The 20485-nt window shown below is 41.3% G+C and overlaps 1 protein-coding gene and 1 long non-coding RNA gene across 3 annotated transcripts; one reads left to right on the forward strand and one right to left on the reverse strand.

Moving 5' to 3' along the window:
• Positions 1-456: 456 nt before the first annotated feature.
• On the reverse strand, positions 457-19938 carry LOC117765082. The gene is made up of 3 exons (XR_004614499.1): positions 19354-19938; positions 7437-7446; positions 457-468 (listed from the first exon to the last, which is right to left on the reverse strand). It is a non-coding gene; the product is annotated as an uncharacterized LOC117765082 (long non-coding RNA).
• Positions 13938-20359, forward strand: LOC117765071. Of its 2 annotated transcripts, none has more exons than XM_034591324.1 (5): positions 13938-14098; positions 16258-16357; positions 17857-18021; positions 19147-19278; positions 19937-20359. In XM_034591324.1, the coding sequence occupies exons 2-5, from the start codon at positions 16258-16260 to the stop codon at positions 20068-20070; spliced, it is 531 nt and encodes a 176-aa protein (XP_034447215.1). In that variant the 5' UTR covers positions 13938-14098; the 3' UTR covers positions 20071-20359. The 2 variants fall into 2 exon arrangements, with proteins under 2 accessions (XP_034447215.1, XP_034447216.1); XM_034591325.1 differs by having other exon boundaries at positions 16258-16351; positions 19937-20352.
• The last annotated feature ends 126 nt before the right edge of the window (positions 20360-20485 follow it).

Raw genomic sequence — 20485 nt, forward strand, 5'->3', positions numbered from 1 at the left:
TTTACATCTTGTTTGTTTAATCCGAACAAAATCTGAAGTAAAAAAAACAACAAATATTGATATTTATATGATTGCACTGTCGCCTCACATCAAGAAAGAAAGAAGGTTCCCACTTTGAATTCAATTGGCCGGGGCCTTTCTGTGTGGAGTTTGCCTGATCTCTGTGTGTCTGCATTGGTTTGTCACTACGTACCCCAGCTTCCTCCCACAGTCCACACACATGCAGGTTGGGGTTAAGTTAATTGGACACAACAGAGTTTTTCCGTAGGTGTAACTGTAAGTGTGAATGGTGGTTTGTCTCTGTATATTGGCTCTGTGATATGCCTCTCTCACCGAATGTCAGCTGGGATTGGCTCCAGATCCCCTGTGACCCTCAAAGCATAAGCAGTATAGATAATGGATGGATGGGTGGATTTGATTTATTCAAATCTCATAACCTCCTGTAGTCTTCAAAATGAGCAGCTGTGACTTGTAATTCCAAGTTGGAAATTCAGGAATTTCTGACAGCTGACATCTGCCACTTGGCAAAAACAACTACACACACACACACACACACACACACACACACACACACACACACACACACACACACACACACACACACACACACACACACACACACACACACACACGGGTGGAAACATGAATGCAAAGCCTCAATCACTGGCAACTACATTTCAATAAAAATACAATATTACAACAAATGGACACTTATCGTTTCAGCTCATGTCAAAGGAGCTGCAGACATATTAATATATATTTTGTTTCATGTGATAACAAACAACTACAAATATGTAAAACATCAGAAGAAGCAAATTTAGGACATGTTTCTGGTGTGACTACATCCTCGAAGGACGGAATCACAGAATGAAACTGTCAAGACTGTTTCTCCTTCATCTGCAGTTGAAGTTTCACTGTGTAGTTTTTCTGAAGATGGACACGTCGTGTGGAGACTGACCACAGAAGCATGTCAGACTCTGAATGACTGCCATGACAGCTGAGACACGGAAGAGGAAGTGAATATTTGACTTGAGGTTTGGAGTGTGTCAGTCAGCGATTACGCTCGCCGTGCTTTGTGATGGGGACCCTTCAAGAAAGAGAAATAGACTCCGGGGCTTTGGGATCGGTTTTACCCAACATGACGTTCAGGTTTCCATCCTCATTTTAAGGTGATATGTGAACAAGACGGTACAAAAGCAGGTTTTTCTTTTTATTTCTACATATTTGCATAAAAATGGGACAATTTGTTGGCCTGCCACAGTTTTTTAAAGATTAAATAAACCAAGTACATGTGTTAATTAATGAGCTGTATTTGTGTTTTTGCAGCCTTTGGATCAAGCTTTATGCTAAACTAAAGTCTCCTCTTACTGAGCTCCTCTCTCATAAAGACGTGATGAAAGCAATTCTCCCGAAATGTTTCATTATTCCTTTAATTATTTTTTCCATATTTTCCAGGATATCCTGTCTCTTTATGAATCACAGCTGACCCTCTCCCACCACTAAGTCAGCACGCTCATCACTCACTGCACACTCCCCAACCCCAACATTTTCCTGTTTCCTCCATGTCGCCTCCCACCACCACCACCACCACCACCCCCAGCTCCTCATCCTTGATAATCTGGGACACATGATGCAGTGTGTGTGGCACCAGCCAGACTGCAGCAGCATCGAACCCCCCTGCTGACTCTCAGCTGTACGCATACAGAGGCACTTCACCAAAACATGAATTATGAATGCTATGAAAATGAATAATGAAAAGGTGATAATATACAATGACTGATGCTGGGAGCTGTGCAAGATGAGATGAGTTGAATCATCCTAAAACTGGATGTTATATTTGATGTAAACGTCTTTGTCAAAAAAAGCACTTAAACTGAAATTATATTTATTTGAATCTGTGTTGCATGTTCATCTTTATTATGTTATAGAATCTGTCTACTGAATCAGAGACTGGTCACGAATCACATGCTGTTTTGGTGATTGTACTATCATTCTCAATTCAAAATGATCTCTTTAATCCTCACTATCAATTTAATAAGTCACGCAAGCTGGTGCTTTGCACAGAGCCAAAACTGAAAGTGTTGCTTTGGTGGAGGGAGATTAGAACATGAGTATGAATACAGTGTAAACAGAGGAAACTAATCCACCATTAGAAACACTACAGTGAACAAAAGTGAACAAAATACTTCTCATTTGAATTTTCATGATTTCATTTTTCATAATAATAGTTGTCATTCATTTTTGTGACATTATGACAATTTATACTTGTCTGTTTTTATACTATAATGCATTCATTTCACTAAAATGGGATTCCCACCTGTGAAAGACCATACTCTACAGCACTATTAGTGACACACACACACACACACACACACACACACACACACACACACACACACACACACACACACACACACACACACACACACACACACACACACACACACACACACACACGGCCAGTTGGCTCCTGAAACAACAATTTCAGCGTATTATGAAATCAACAACCAACTAGAGGCGATTACTTATGTTACATTGAACAATATAAATAGGGCTCCATTCACTGAACAGAAAAGTAAAATAATCTGCACTTTTTAAATGTCCAATTCAATCATGTCACTGTATTTGGTTTAAATTAATCTTTTGTTTGCTGAAGAGGTTGAAAAATGATAATCAATCAATTGAACAGTAATGCACAATAGAACAAAAGGATGTGTAGGTATGACGGAGACTAACGGCTTCATGAATAATTCTGAGAATAATGTCACATTTTTGTTTTGACATCCACTTCTTCTGGATCCTAAATCTTGAACTTTTTCTCGAGAAACTACGAAATCCCTTTGAATAGCACACCCATTGCAGTCGACAATTTCCTCCTCCACAAAAGAGATAACTTCCTCCAAGTCTGTGTGGTTCTTTCTCATGAACAGACTCTGTTTCTTGCAAAACCTTTTCTAAGTTCCATACACATAATTATAACTTAACAAGAGGCTTCACATAGTAAACTAAATCTAACTAAATCACATTGTGTCCTTACGTCTTGCAACTTGTGAAATACACAAAAGAGTTGAAGTTGGTGAGAGTTGAAGTTGGTGCCTCTCTGTCTGGCTCATCTGAGTTAGATATGAAAGTCCCTCAGCGTAGACACTACATGTACTGTTGGTTGGTCCTTTATCTATAACCTGACCCTGGGTACTGCTTGGAGAGAGAAGGGAGTATCTGTGGAACTAGACAGCCACTATTCTCCTGTACAGATATGTGTAATATACAATATACATTAATATATAATGGCATATACAGTAATGTCAAAAGTTCCTCAACAGTAATATTACGACTTTATTCCCGTTATATTATGACTCTCTATAAATCTCAGAAACTCTGTAGTAATGTGGTAGCTGCACCCCATAATGTATCTAGATTACATGCGTCAGTGAAGGCATCCAGGCTCAGATCTTTTCAAGTGTTTCATCATGGAGGGTTTGATATGAAGCAAGAAGACTGCAACATGTTGGAGATGGTGAGCTGCAGGAGGTGAACTCCAGCTGCTCTCACAGGGCTCAAACAACCTCAGGCAGCTCCACCATGCTTCACTCTTGGCTCCACACAGGTCATTTGTTTGGAAACCAGGATATGAAGGCATTCCTCTGGAGAATTTCTGGATCTTTTCCCAGGGCGGGTTTAGAGAGTCTCTATATTTTTCTGTGTGTGTGTTGGGTACCAAGACGCGTCTGGCCATGTTGACAAAGTTGGATTAGGAGTTTTATTTAACTCAGTGTCGCTGCGATCTTGCGTGATCCGATTCTGCTGCGTAAACATGTAAATCATTTTTGCATGTAGGTTTGTGTTTTTGAGCTATTTGACTCAGAATGCTCACATCTATCGAATATTTCAAACTATGTCAACATAAACCCAGTTGAGTGGGATTTCATTCAAGAACACACACTTTCTTGCCCTGGGGTCGTGCCCCCATATATATATATACACACACACTGTACATTGCATGTCCGCTATTTCAGTGATTTGTGAAGCAATCAGCACAATATTCAGACCCAAGCTCACACTTTGTGCTGGTCATGACAGATATCAGCTCCTGCAACAGCAGTGAATGTCTCTCCCAGTCAGATATGTTGAAATTCTTTGGGGAAATAATTCAAAAGATCTGGTGGTGATTTTGACCCAGTTACCAACCACTGCTGAAGTTTATCTGAGGACATAGAAGAAGTTCAACATGGTCTACAGACTGACAGTTAAGGGTCGCCTGGTTATTAAACTATTATTGATATTGATGAATAAAAATTGCGTGTTGCAATCCAAATCACACAACTCTGCACTGCACTTTCTCAGGCAATTACCAATAGACAGACAGACGGACGTTTGTGGGATTAGTAGGTAGATTCAAAACACTAACAAAGAGAAGTATTAAGATGTGTTCAACACCACTGACAGAAAAAGGTAAAACCTCAAAGGGTATTGTTAATCCACCTGTAGAGACGGTGGAGTTGTGTCACTGGTGAAAATGCAACTTGACATGTAAAGGACAGGGGCCTGCATCACGAAAAACAAAGTCAACTTAGTCTGGCTCTCCTTGGATTACAAGTCTTTATTAAGACAAAGATCAGTGGTCCAGGATAAACTGTATAAAAAGGTATTCATCAACCTACTCAGTTCAGTGGGCCATCTGTGTGGTCAATTTTGTCCATTTATAAAATGCAATGAACTGTGAGGTCTCAAAACAGTTCAAAAAAAGAATGTGAGTTACAATGGGACTGTATTGCCATTTTTGGGGTTTTTGTTTGAATGTCACAGCAATTTGAAATGTTCTTGGGCCAGATACTGAACTCTAAATAGCCCCTGACGGCTGTGTACAGCATGTGTACAGAAGCACAATATGAACGTGGATCAGAAACCTGACTTGTTCTGTGAAGTGCTTTGAGATGAAAAGTATTATATAAATACAGTTCATTTGTCAACTCACTATGTACATCTTGGAAAAAAGAACATGTATTTTTTAAGTACAGTATCATTAATACCAAAATATTATTTGAGAATGACTCAAATTTTTACTGTTTATAGTATTTTGTTCCAGCTCATATATAATGTTTATAAATCCAGTATTTGGCTGATTGCATTGTGTTGCCGTGACACACCTCCTCTACCTCCTCAACTCTGGATGTTTCAGAGAAACATCCGTAGCTCGGGTCCTCGGGTCATGAGCTGCTCAAGAACAGCTAATGACAAACTAACATTCCTCCGTTTGTTGGCCATAGAAGAAAAGCCATTAGCACCAATTACATAGACTAGGAGCTGATTCATGCCTGTCACGTTTGTCCGAGGCCCTGGGCGATTCAGGCCCCCTCACAAAAGAGACCAAGGTGGCAGAGCAGAGCAGTCTTGTAGATTAATTGGTATTAAGTTAATTGGGGCAGAGCTGGGAACCCCATTGGGTCGGGACCCTGGTATTGTGTCCATAGGTGATCCATCATGAGAACTGAACCCTTGCTGACACACAGAGGAAGGCTCACAGCTTTAAGGGCATTGACACAACCGACCCTGTGCTGCCACGGAAACCCACCAACACAACAGAGCTAAAAAAAACACAAAAAACACAAGAGTACTGACAGAGCAAAAAGAGATTCTGATGAAACAATCTGAATTCAGTGTCCTGGAGATTTCATCCAGGTGCATTTAAATGGTAGGCTAGATCCAGACCTTGGATTCACCACACACAGCTTTTTTGTTCAACAATTGTAAAGCACATCTGATGTTGTGTTGATTGACGTGAACGGTGACGAAACAGTGCACCAGCCAGAGATGATCAAGATTCCTGACGTCGTCTTTCTGTTTAGCTAACTGGATACCTAGCTATATCTGTGAAAATAGCAAGAGAAGACAACCCAGATGCAGACGCAGGATCAGGCTTGTTGGTCTTTGATATAAAAAGTTCAAAAATACAAAAGGTCAGACCTAGAGATTCTAAAGAATAATCAGAAAAAGGCAAACATCACTAAGAGGATCAGAGGTCATACAAATAGGAATATATTACAAATATAATAATAGCTGGAACGCTGAACACAAAGGTAACAAGAAAAACTAAAAATGTCTAAGAGGAAACACAAGCTGTGTGTCAGGGGCTGCATCCTTCTGAGGACACACTCTACAGAGCCCATAAAGAATCCTTTGTGGGCCAGGTGGGCTGAACATTAATGAGACGGTGTAGTCTACTGAGGATTTCCATGATTCCAGCGTTACCAGCTCGTCTTGTTGCCTGACGTTGGACACGACAAAAAAGTTTTAGATGCCTCGTTTTTTTAAACATTTGTACCGTTAGTTGTTTGGTTGAGCTAAAGCGTGATACTCGCGCAATTAAAGTCTTGCTGGCGCAATTACCTCTCTGAAAAACAGTTTGTCACTGAAGCGCAATAAATCCTGGGATAGGTTGGGCCCGAGATGGAAAGATGCGTTTTTCGGCTGCATTTGAAGTAGCCCTCGAAATGTGACAACCTAGTCGCACCACTGTGCACAATCCGTCTCCAGATGCAGCCTCTGAAGGATGTATTGTGACAGAGACTAAATACCAAAGGGACGGGAGACAATGAGACACAGGTGTGACACATAAGGCAGCAAGTGCAGGTGATCAAGGACGCAAGAAACAACAGGAAGTGAAGTAAACTGAAATAAAAAAGAATCATCAAACATAAGGAATGACAAAAAGGTAAATTAACTGAATCAGAGGAATACAAGGGAGGTAACACAACTTAACTCAAGGAGCAAACAACCAAAACACACATTTGAAAAAAACAAGGAAAATACATTTTCCATTAAGTGTGCATGAAGTCCTAGTGCAGAATCGTGACACAAACATGGATGGAATTCAGGGAATTGTTATGAGTAAAAATAAAAGTTCTTAAGCTCTAAAACTTCTCTGATGAAAAACATAAAGTTACAGAAACTAATGAACACGAGAGCAGCTTCTGTGTCGACTAAACTTGATGTTGGGGCAAAGGACTCTTCACACACTACTGACTGGTTGAGGGCAGAATAAAACATATTTAAGATACATTTAACAGTGAGGAGACCTCTGTTTTCTCACACTCTTCTTATCACCCTCAGTTTAAAACATAGCTCACTAGTGCACCAATAATACTGGTGAAGGAATATAGCAGATAGTAGAATCTAATTCCAACATTTTAACACATTTTACAGTAACCTGGTTGTTCAGTGTATGTCTGGGCAGTCACAAGTTTCCTACCTTAACCTGATTCCTCAATAATCTGTATTTGTTTGTTGCAATAAACACAGTCAACAAAGATCAGTGCTGTTTTTCCAGCTTTGCGGATTGAGAAGAAAACCTAAAACCTGCCATCTGAGGGTCAGACATCTTGCCCAGTGGAAACATGATGGTGCCACGCCAACAAAAACAGACAATGCTATCACACATCACCAGACCTCTACTTTAAAAACTCACTATCAGAAGAGGAACTGAGAGATAGAAGAGGAGGAGGGAGAGAAAGAGAAAGTATGGAGGACAGCAGGAGCCTCAGTGCTGATTAGGCTCTTTTCCAGGTCTGCATCAGCAGAAACAAACAGTGGAAGCCTTTCATCGGGTGAGTGGACATATGGAAGATGATGTGTGCCACAGTCAATAAGCAAGCTACTGATAAACTTGATTTCTAATCTGGAATTCCAGTCTGGAAAAGCACAGTATGCCAAAGTAAAAAAAAAATACAAAAAACTAAAATCAAGATGCTTTTCAATCCAAAACCTCAAATGTCTGTTGGACAAAATGACAACACCAGAACAATACATGTTGTGCTGCATCAGTTTCCCCTGAAGAAGCTTCTGCCAGTGTTGGGAAGGACAAACTTCAGGTTCAGGAGCAATGTGGATTCTGTCCTGGTCATGGAACATGTGTTTTATTGAGCTGGACAAGGATTGTGGGTCCTGTGGGGTATTTTGTAAAAGATACTGCCATATTGACAGGCTCTGTAAGGGGTGAACCTGATCCTGATCTCCCAGGAGAGATGAGGTGTGGAGAGGATCTGCTCTGGTGGTCTCAGGAAAGGTCTCATCAAACATAACCTCCAGCGAGCTTTACAGCTGACCACCAGGTCTGAGGCTGGTACACTGCTGGAAAACAGCCCGGGAACAAATCTCAGTCCCGAGTGAAGCGAGCGAATGAGGGTGAAATGGGGAATAGAAGATGGGACAAAAATGTTTGACACACTAATCATTGTTCTAATCTTCATCTATGCACAAGAGTTCTGGGTAATGACCGAAAGAGTGAATCACATGCGAGCAGCAGAATTAAGCCTAATGTGTTCATACTGAATATTTACACCTGATGGTGAAACATAAATTTGTCCAGAGTGGCACACGTTTGACGAAGATAGAAAGAGTAGGGGAACATAACAAAACCCCTAGAGTTCTGCATGGATTCCCACAGAAAAAGCCAAGCGTGTCCATCTGTAACTTAACGTTAACGTCCACAGGTCAAATTTACATGTATGACACTAAGGATTTTGTTTCTGTCTGAACACATGGATACATAGAGATAGAGATGTCCCAAGGCGCCTCGGAGAAGAACTGCTGCTCCCTTGTGCAGAAGGGGGTCACTTAGGGTGATTTGGACATGTCGTCTGGATCCCTCCTGGATGTCTTCCTGCGGAGGTATTTTGGGTAAATCCATGCTAGATGGATTACATATCTGGCCTGGAAATGTGGCTAGGGAGAAGAACACATGGGCTACTTAACTTAGCTTATTACCACTGCAACCCCACCACAATTATACATGAAAGGATGGTTGATATGTAGAATTAAGCATGCTGGCTGGATGAATATTCTACATGCACTGCAGTGTATGATCAAATAATGTAATGTGGGCTGTATGTTTGGCTGCTGTCGTGGATTATGCATGCAGAGCGAGCACTCGATCACGGGCCACTTCCCAGTCCCTTTCATCCTTAGTCATGCATCGGTGTTCTCTTTGAGGGGATGCCAATAAGGGGGTGAGGGCAGAGTGCCCACCAACACAACAAAGGGCAGCAGAGTGGAATATGGCAGAGGCGATTGGGAAAAGGAATAATGAGGAAGACAGGAGAAGAGGAGGAGGAGCAACACCATTAGCATGGGAGTGGTGGCGGTATGACCCAGTTAGGCACAATGCCTCAAGGGTGGAAGTGGAGGGGACAGACAAATGTTGCAAACTCACATGCCGACACACACACACACACACACACGGTCAGATTCTGCCAATGTCCAGACAAGTTCTACAGGAAGGACAATGCCAAGTACAGCAAGCCTGGAGACGCTGGGGCAGATAGAGCCAGGCACGTCTGAGGCTTTCACACAGAAAGAGCATGAGGCCGAGCAGCGACAGAGAGATGCGTGGCCACACACCATCACGCTGGCTTTTTGCTGTGACCTACATTCACCGTGTTAAAAGGAATTAAGAGATTCTTCTTGCAGACGCATTCTCGTGACTGACAAGCAGACAGTCAGTCCACGCTCCTGCCGTCTCTCTGCCCCGCAGCTGAGTGAGCCGCTGTTATACACGCTGTATATGAGGAGATGAAAGAGGAACCAGAGAGGAAAAAGTGGAATCTCAAGAAGCAGATCAGCCACAGAATCACTTTCCTGCAGGGTAAACAGAACTAAATTCATTAAAACGATGTGACAAAGTGTACATCTTTACAAATGGAGGTGCCGGAGCTTCCTCAGTGACACCTCAGCTGACAACAATACAAAGAAGCATCACTGTCACTGTGAGCGAGCGGGGGGGGGGGGCTGAGTCCGTCTTTTGTCAGGATGTCAGCCAGGAAACACGTTTGAGAAGAATACTGAGAGATCTGCTGTTAGGACCATTTTAAGGGGGCGTATCATTGTGTGTGTGTGTGTCGTTCAGTTAACTCCAAACTGACACTGTGTGCTGATACCCCCCCTTCAGTCCTCATTTCTGCAGCTTTATTGTTATGAAAACAGACGATGGGCGAGTTGCTAAACAAAGGGAAGGGGACAGATGACCAACGACAAACGTGTCCCCGTGAGAGATGGTGAAACATCTCCAATTCTAATGGGACAGGAGAGGGTGGCTGCGGGTCAGAATGGGGTGTAACCCCGCTGGGGATAAAGGACAAAGTGATTGTGGGGGAGAAGGGGGTTGATCTGGGGTTATTTGCACCGTCACGGTCCTAACCTCATTTCCATAAATGAATCAAGGACGCGTGCCATACTGTGTTTGTATTGTACTGGCAGCTGCTGCTGCTTTTGACAGACGGCATCGCTAAATGTCAGCGAGTGAGTAGCTTCATCACAAATAATTTCTTGCTGGAGAAATACATGCACTTCATGAAGCTTGACTTTTCAATAACTTAATCATCTATGAGGTTGCTTTGGATGCATGTCTGGAAAATCTGCTGCACAACCACCGTGTTTGTGTTTCTCTGCTTCACATGCTTTCCCAGAACTGAAAAGGGAAACCTGGCTGCTCGGCGGCATGTGGCTAAGCTGATGATATTGACAGACAATGGCTCTCACAAGAAGTGGGAGCGAACCACTGACGCATCTGAGTTAACCATTAGTTCCATTTTGAAGAACAGGAGAGGCAGTGTGCTCTCGGGAACTATTTGACAGTATTTGAGTGTCGGTTCCATTCAGTCTCATCTATCCAATAAAAGGTGATTTACTTTAATGACTGCTGAAGCAGCTTTGCTCTTGATCATTGTGCAAGCGGTTACTCTTCTGCAGGACCACCAGACCACTACAATTATTCTTTAAAATGAGGTCACCGTCCTGTTTCTAATAAACTACAGGAGTGTAGTTTACACAAACAACCTACATGCTAGTGATTACTCTGCAGGTTTGGGGCAATGTTTAAGAGTCTGAAAGAGGGTGCAGATGTTCCTCCCCAGTGAAATACAACCTGGACCAGTTCAGCAAGATAAACATCTGGATTTCATCAGTTTTAACTGACAAACTGTCTTGTTTTTTGAATGAGTTCATTATCATATGTGTAACGTCCATGGTGATTCTCAGGCTGCTGCTGCCTCAAAAGGTTGTGAAGTGCTGCCATCTTGTGGACTTTTGTGGTATTTCCAGTTACAGCAACTTACTCATCTTAAAAGGGTCAGTCCACCTCTAGTTTCTCATTTGCCCCCTTATTCAGGCTTTGAGGTGTGACGTCTTACAGTAAATGCCTTCCTCCAACCCAATAGCATAGAAGAGTATAACATTTTAAGATATTTCCTGATAATTTACAGAATAAACATCTTAAAAGTAGCAACAACCCTGTAAAAATAGTCAATAACAAGAAAGGTTCTGCTCTTTCAGTTTTTCTTAGCACGCCTCAAATTCATATTTTTATTTTACCAATGCATCAAATGACTGGTTTTCAGTAGAGTAACATGAAAAGAGAATTATCACCAGATTCTGCAGTTCCCCTCAGCTTGACGTGATGTTTGAGCATCCTTCAGCTCATTGCTTTGTTGTTTATTTACTGTTTTGTTTTTTTCTTACAGCCCTCTTCAGTATCGCTTCTAGACAGGTAAACGGTATGGTGAAGAAGGGTCTGAAAATGATCATAGTAATAATAATAACACTTCAACACCACACAACAGAGACTAAATTGTTAAAATAATAAAAGATATTAAAGATCAGAGATACAGCCTGGGGCCTGGCCATGAAGAGTCATAAAAGTAATCAATAAAATCTTAAAATCAATCCTAAAACAAAGTGGGAGCCAAAGTAAAAATGAAAAAGCAGGCATGATGTGATCATATGTCTTAGTTCTAAAAGCCTAGCTGCTAATTTTTTGTACAGATGGATAATCAAGGCGTGAGGTGATAAGAGCATGTAGGATCTGCTGTGGCCCAATTACAAGGATTTCTCTTTTATTTGAGTTGAGCTGATGAACCTGCCCAGCATCAGTCAGACAGTTGGCAACTAGCTGATGAAAACTGCAAATGAACGATATTATTTGTTCATATTTTCTGGATGTGTAGGCAGCTGTTAGTCAATGTAATCACAGTATCAACTAATAAAGTGATAAAATCTATTTCTGCAAAACGAGTTAATTGTCAGAAGTAAAGGTATTCATCATGGAGTCAGAATGGTCGCTTTCATTTTGATATTACAACATGTGTTAATACTGGCTGCTAGGTGGATATATTTACCTCCACTAAGGAGATTATGTTTTCATCTGTTTGTTAGTTAGCAGCATTACAAAAAAACTACAGGAAGGATTACCATGAAACTTGGTGGAACCCATTCAATTTTGCTACAGGATCACTGATTTCCCAGGGAATAGCTCATGGATCTTGATGAAAATAAGCAGGAATAGTCAGGGAACTGATTTCTATGAGTGTGTGAAATTTGATTATTTTAAGGGACGGTTGGGCCTTGGTGAAGTTATGCGCTCTACTGAGTGACATTCTTGTTATAACAGATTTATAAACAGTCAGGTCAATGGGTTCATTTCTAAGATGGACATAGAGTCAGATTATTAGGTTCAATTAACCATATAATAAAGGAATACAGATTTGCTGATGTGCTGTTGTATTGGATTTCCACAGTTTTATCTTTGATTTCAGATTTGGAATGTGCAGAGCATTTAATAAATAACTTATGTAGTGGGGTAGAAGTAGAAAAATAATGGGTTGTGGTGGAGTTGTTAAAATTAGCATTAAATGGGAATTCGAAGCTCTTCAACACTGTATTAAATGGAAAAGTGGTTGAGTAAATGCACTTGGTTCATTTCAACCACTTGAGTTAAAAAACACTGCAGCACAATTGTGACACAAGCACCGTTTGCTGAGATAAAATAAAAGGGATTATAAAACAGGATAATACACTTGTAATGTCCCTTCCAGCCAAGTAAGTGACACTGGCTTTCTCCATGTACTTTGGCCTGTGTTTGTGGAGGGAGGTGAATACAGACTGTGAACCTGTGAACCCAGGTAGCGTTCACGAGCCACAGCATGTATTCTCATAAAACACAGTATTAATGAACAGTAATATAAAGGGCAGCAAAGCATAACATAAGCTAAATACTGGAGAGAAACAAAAACAGTGACCACTTGTGAACTGTTCATCGTGTTGTGTAGCGATCTGTAGCAGTCAGTGGGGGCGTGGCAGTGTGACCCAATTGTGATATACTGTATATATTTTTCAGAAAGATTGAAAGAAAATTAGGTTAAGGTTTGTTTGAAAATGAGTCATGCTACAAAGTAAGAGAGTTGAGCCAAAATAAGTACAATGAACAGTTTGTTTCTCTCTATGAAACTGATCGAACAGGATCGACTGCACATTTTCGTTCCACCCCAGCCTGTATTATAAGTCAGTGCTTCAGGAGACGCACACAGCTGAGCAGCGTGGGGTTACTATGAACAAGTCTGTCCTTATCTGACCTCTGGGACTCTCCTCCCCTTCTCCCTCCGTCTCTGCTGCCTTTACACCACACCCCCCCCCCCCCCCCGCAGTCCGCCAGCCGCTGGGCTCCTTGCCAACAGCTAAAGGTGCCGGGTGCCAACCCTAACTTGTGGAGGAGTTTGGGTAAAATGTGGTAACTTCTCCCTTGTTCTGTCCGTTTATATCTACTCTTTTAAATCCACATGACACTTTCACTGTCTCGTGCACATGTGCAGACTGTGCGGTTTCCTGCCTACTGTAAATATAGAGCCCCGTCTGTCCCAATGTAACCTCACCTAAATCGACCCTGTCGTCCTGTCTGAATGGGAGCAGCGAGGAGACCTAGAGCAGAGTGAGGAGCGTTTGAATATGGAAATAAGAGAAAGTATCTCTGTGTTGCTCAATGATCTGTGAGCCAAACTCAACCCTCTCTCTCCGTCTGCCTCTGCCTGTCCTATCACATGCTTTGTTAGATTGTTTACTTGCACTGGTTTGGTCTCTCTCCTTTCTGAGCTCCCTCCCTCTCCCTCGTTATTCCTCCCATCCCGCCCACCAGTTGGTTCCTGCTCGGTGTTATGTGGCGATAAAACCGAGACGAAAACAGGAAAGAAGGCCTGTGCAGCCCTTTTCTCTCAAGATTGTGCTTCTTGTGCTGTTTGCATCTTCTGATCCTGCCGTTTCCCCTCTAACAACCACCGTGAGTACCTCTCTTTGCTGAATCAAATAAACAGGTTATACTGTAAAGAGTGTTTGGCAAGGAGCAGTTGAGGGGACGACAGAGAGACACCCCCTTTTTCCCTTGCCTCACTTAACCCCACACACAGAGTGGCGGACATGCAGAAAAGATAATAAAGCACGACACAGATCGAGGTTCACAAATGTGCAGCAGTGTTGACTGTTTGTGAAGCTGAAGATATGCTGCACAGAGTTTGTCAAACGCAATGTCTATCTGTGCATGAATAAAAAACTTTACTGTAAACATGAATCATATTTGATTTTGGTCATACAATGTGCTCCCTCCAGTACATTTCTTTATTTAATTAGACACTTGTTTCATTCAATAGTAAACAGTTCAAGTCTTTCTCCTTTGTCCCTCTCAGAAGGTCAGCGTGCACTCTCAACTTGAATATCTGCCAATATCCGCCATTTTCACTCTACATGCTTAAGCGTGTGTGTGTGTGTGATAAGCCACAGAAGAACAAGTGAAAGGACAACAGCAATGTGAGAGAAACTGAATCTTTAAACATAATTTTAAACATGATTCCTTAATACTTAGTAACTGAACGTAAACAACCCTCATATTTCAGAGTATAGTCAGTGTGCTGTTTGTACACTTTGATATGATCTGTTGCTTGTCTGGCAGTGAATGTTAATGTGTGAAGTGTCATCAGACTTGTCTGAATCTCTGAGCTGCATCAGTACAAGAACTTGTTCATTCTTCGTTACATTATCACATCATGTATTTAACTGTAAAACATGATGATGCTGCCAGACTGGCACAGAATGGATCTGAAACTTACGAAGGCCACATTTATTAAGTACAAACATAAGAGTTGGGGTTAGAGTTTGCCTTTAACGCATGAACAATGCAGCAGGAGATTCTCCGCTCAGATGCGTTGACAGGAACACAGAAATCTCCCGAGCGTTCAGGTGAGGGGTGGCCAGAAGGTAGAGGCTGGACGCAACTTATACATTCCGCTGTGGAGATCACTCGTTTTCGTCTCCAGCAAATTTAAACCGGCGTCAGCCTTTATCACCAAAACACTCATTGCGTGTATGGCACCACATTCTTTTGTCCTTTTTTTTGTTTTTTAGAGGGCTGGCCGTAGAAAACTCCAGAAAAAGTCCAGAGGATCACACTCTGACATTTGTGTTCTCACAGTCAACCCCTGTGTAGATTTAAGAGATTCTCTGTAGTGCAGTGCATGTCTGAAAGCAGCTTTAAAGAGGTGTTGTATTTGCAAATGGGCATATATACAACTTGTCGTGCGTTCAGGTGCTTTTGTTCTGCTTAACAACACAGTTTACTGTTTAACAGAAATTATATAACATGTGGACTTGTGTAAAACTTCTATATGAAAAAAAAAAACTATGTCACAGAGACAATAAAAAAATATAGTAAGTAAAGAACAATCCAGCACTGTTGTGACAATTGGCTTTAAAACAGGACCCAAACATTTTACATATTAATGTAGTGGCAAAACATCCAAAGAATGGGTTTGACCTGTAACCCGCTTTTTGCCCAATGTGCTATATTACACCACATGCTGCAGAGTCCAGAAACATCCAGAAAACAAATCCAAAGGTAATCAGGGTCGCTGTTTGTACTTTATGGCTAAATAAACATAAGAAAACGAAATGCAGAAATCAAGTCGTCTTCTATTGAGATTGAGGCCAATGACAGTGTCTGCTGTCACAGCCTTCCCTTCACACGTCATGATCACCCGGACCTATAGATTAGGAGGGAGTAGGGCGAATTCTTTCAAATATACTTTCTAAAATGACTTGCAGCTTTATCTAAGGGCAGCAGTAGTGTCACGGATACATTTGATAACTTTAAAAAAATATATGTAGGTTTATTTGTCTGAAGATGTTTTCTTCATTCAAATTAAAAAGTTAAAAATCATTCAATCATTGACATTTCAAAGTAGATACTCCCTTTTAATCACTCTTAAATGGCTCCTTTAAGAATTTCTGCAGCTGAGTTATTGTCACTCAGATAATTGATTGATTTATTAAACTAAGATGATAACTGCTAATCCGCTGATTCAACACTTTGAACGGTTAGTCAGCAGCATGTCTGTGCTGATGAAGTCTGGAATAAACGAGTCGGTGTCCCTGTTCACCTGTTTTCAGATGCTCCACCTGACGGCAGGGCGCGTGGGAAGCCTCCTGGCCAGGCGTGCCACTGCAGCCTTCAGCACCAGCAGCGTGAGGATGGCGAGCCACGGCCACGGTACCACTACATCTGTGGTTTTCCACATCGAGTTGACTGTAGGCTCGCTTCAGGTGTTTAGATTCTGTAGGGAAGGGACCACACCATGAGGAGGTTATTAGACCAATATTTTATATAATAATATATACATTATTATATTATTATCTAGTTGTCATTACATTACATTATTGACAAGGGCTGCGGCTGGTGTGATGCCCTCTCAAGATGGTCTGTAGTTTTAGTCTGTAGTAGGTGCCGGTGATTTTGATGAAGAGGAACTGTCGGCCTCATCCCCCAGTTAGTGTCTAGTATCATGTTCTGTCCAGTGTGAACAGCAGAGGAAGTACTCCTACCTCAAGCAACACCACTGTGTACAATTAAAAGGTATTGGTCTGGATACGGTCTATGATCTGGACAGGTCACCAGTCTATCACCGGTGACACAAATACAGACAAACATCCATTCACTCTCACATTCACACCCATGGGAACACATTGTTAGTTACAGCAACTAAAACTGGTGACTCTAGTTTTAGATATAAAAATAGATATAGACTAGAGACCATCATGTGAGGGGATCACGCTGCTTTTTGTGTGATTTTTTTAAAGTGAATGTAGATTTTCAAATTAACCTGCATTTCTCTACACAGAAAGACCTGGTCAGCCAGAGTGGATCATTTAAAAAACAATTACATTATTGGATAACCGTCTTTATTGCAATAATAAACGGATACATTCTGCTGTATTACTGTGGCCTGATAATCAATCAAGTCTTAATTTATTTAAACTAATAATCGACATAATGTATTTGAGCAGTAATCATCTAAATCTGAAACAAAACTAGTGACTGAATCTGGGACACAATGCAATGGAGTAAAATGTACATCTCCATGTGAAGTCAAAGTATAAAGTAGCAGAATATGGATATGGTCGTCTAAAGTACCACAAAAGTGTATTGAAGAAAGCGTGTTGACATTCTATGACTGAACATGGAAGGTTCCCACAGGTTTGGTTACATTTAAATCACAACTGTTATAGTTTATGACCCCACCTCAAGTCTAATGAAGTACCATTACTGCTAACAGCTGCTGTGTGTACATGTGAAGTGAGTATACCAACATTGTAAGTAGGTCACAGAATCTGAGGGCTCAAAGATTTTGGTGTAAGACCTGCACAAAGATGTTACCTCGAGATTATCAGTGTTTGCTGAATTTGTTCAAATTAATTAATTTAGATCCTCAACAAAACAAAAATGACAGTATCCTAAATTTAGTAATTTGTTTTATGTATGAAGACTGATAACGTGCCAGAACCATATACAGACTGTATATAAAGACACTGTATAAAGACGAGAACAGGAGGTCTCTGTCTAGCAAACCAGCAGATGGCGCTGCAGTACCATCGTGGCCTCACAGTCTTTGAGGCTCTTATCGTGTGAAAAACTGACCACAGATTTCTCTCAACTGTTGCAGCATTTGATTACAAAGAGTGAGTGCTCTGTCTGTGCCTCTGTCCCTGCAGACGTGGCAGAGACCACGGACATGTCTCTGCCCTTGTACTGGGACCGTGTGGACATTCCTCTGCCTGACAGACCCTACAAGGACACACTGACGACTGGTGACCAGAGCCTGAAGCAGAAGGAGCAAGGACCCTGGAGCCAACTGTCCAAAGAGGAGAAGGTCGCCTGTAGGTCCTTAACTCACAGAGGCTGAGGCAGCACTCAGTACAGAACACACACAACAGGTTTAAATACACCCCTGACATCACCACTGTCAATATACAAGATCAACAGTCATTTAAAAGCACAGGGAAATTAGCAGTACAAATAAACGTCTGTACTCAAGTACAATTCAGTGGTACTTGTACTGTACTGCTATGTGCTTGTATATTAATTTTATACAACTTCACCTGTACATTTCAGAGTATTTAATAGTACTGTACTCTTTACTCCACTACAGAAATTCACCCATTGGTATATGATCTAGTTAGAATACTATAAGTTACATGTTAATGCCTCAGTAACAATAATCAATTATATACAATAATACAACTCTCATCAAGTAAAATGTTTCTTTATAGTGGGTAATCTTTACTTATGATACTCAAAGTACTTATTGCTCATTAATTTTTTTCAGATGCTATATTTATTCAAGTTAAGGATTATTCTGCGTAAACACTTAAATTGAAGCTTATAACTGATCAATCGTGTTGGAACGTAACCAAGTACAATTCCTCGAGTACTGTACTGAATGTAAGTACAATTCTGAGGTACTTGTACTGTACTTCCAGTATTTCCAGGAAATACTGTTACTTTTTACTCTCCACTACATTTATCTGACAGCTGTAGTTTTCAGCATAAAGTTTGATGCACAAAGACATGATACATTTTTAAAATAGTTTAAAAAATTAAACCAATAGTTTTAATTATCGCCCCTATGACTGATCTGATTTAATATTTACATAATTTAATTTCTATTGATGCATCAGTGCAAACATATCAGTAATACAGTCACAAGATGAATTCAGGGTCATTAGAAGATAAATGTGGACTGGAATAAAGAGTTGAGTTACACAAATTTATATTTATACTCTTGTTTTTAATCTTTGCTTCATATATTATTTATAATTTATTATCACTTATTTACTTAAAACATTTGAAAACTTTCTTTTGACATAAATGTGACAACTGGCTGCAAATGGGCAATTTTTGGATCATGACCAGGAACAAATTATTCACCTTCATCACAACCTGTCGTGTTGGATTTATGACTCTGTACACCTGCCTGTCGTCTCCTCTCTGACCTCCTGCAGTGTACCGGCTGATGTTCTCCCAGACCTTCCCCGAGATGAAGCAGCCGTCAGCAGAGTGGAAGTCCGTCGTGGGGGGGATCTTCATCCTAATGGGCTTAACCGGCCTGATAGTCTGGTGGCAGAAAGTCTATGGTAAAAAACAAATCTGCCTTTATAACTCTGACAGGACAAACCAATCTCTTAAATCTGCAGTGACATGACACACACTCAGATATTTCTCTCAGCAGATATTTGGAATTTGTAGGAAAAGTATAACTGTAGGTGACGACATCAGTGACGGTTCTGTACTTGTGAGCATCCAGCACACATATTTTACAGGGGGTAACCTCATCTCAAAAGATCAGTGGCAGATCTAGGACTTTTCTAAATCAGGGGCCATAAAGGGGCCACAATTTACACAGAGGGACCAATTATATGTCCAACATCCATGCAAAATTCCTGATTCAGTAAGGTAAACATTTAAGTCATTCGTTGTTTACTGTTATCTCTAAAGCTTTGAGCAAAGCCACACATCAATGTATTTTGAAAAGTGTTCCTTGTTCAAGCACATTGTGTTCTTCAAAAAAGCTTAGAAATTAAAATTCAAATCATTAATTGTTAGTGTTGTTGATATTTTGACTACGGACAGGAGAGTGGGCACTTTAGGGGCCAATCAGATTTCAGCTGGAGCCAGTGCCCCCCACCCTAGGATACGCCCCCTGGACTGCAGGCTTTATGACTGATAGCAGAGTAGCATCTCTTAAAGGAGCATCACTGCACTCGTCTGTTATGTTTCTCTCTATCCCTCCAGTCTACCCTCCTGCCCCCAGGACCTTTGATGCCGACTGGCAGGCCAAACAGTACAAGAGGATGTTGGACATGAGGGTCAACCCGATCGAGGGCTTCGCCGCCAAGTGGGACTATAAGAAGGGCCAGTGGAAGTAGAGAGAGAGAGACGGTGGGACTATGGCTGAGGTGGTGCAGCGTTTGGACCCGTCACTCCAGAACATGGCTTAGTTCCACTCTGAAGTAAAACTCTGAATGTTGCATTGCAGATGTTAAAACCACTAGTAAGACAGCGCATGTCCTCCTCCAGCATGTCTGGGTGATTTTACTCCATGCCACCTCTGGCTGTCAGTCGGCTGCCTCCTCTCCGTCCCCCGCAGCTTTCTGTCATGGTGACAACTGTGTCCGTCCAGGTGCAGCCATACAATAATAAAGTTTTCTTAAAGCATCTCTGTCCCAGTCTTTTATTAAATGGTATACGCTCAGCTGGAGGGTCCTGACAAATACTGCATTTCACCAAAGGTGAAAAGTAACTAAATACATTTACTCAAGTACTTTACAGGAGTAGAATTAT

Source organism: Hippoglossus hippoglossus, chromosome 7 (genome assembly GCF_009819705.1).
Source record: "Hippoglossus hippoglossus isolate fHipHip1 chromosome 7, fHipHip1.pri, whole genome shotgun sequence".
In the NCBI taxonomy this organism is placed as follows: domain Eukaryota; kingdom Metazoa; phylum Chordata; class Actinopteri; order Pleuronectiformes; family Pleuronectidae; genus Hippoglossus; species Hippoglossus hippoglossus.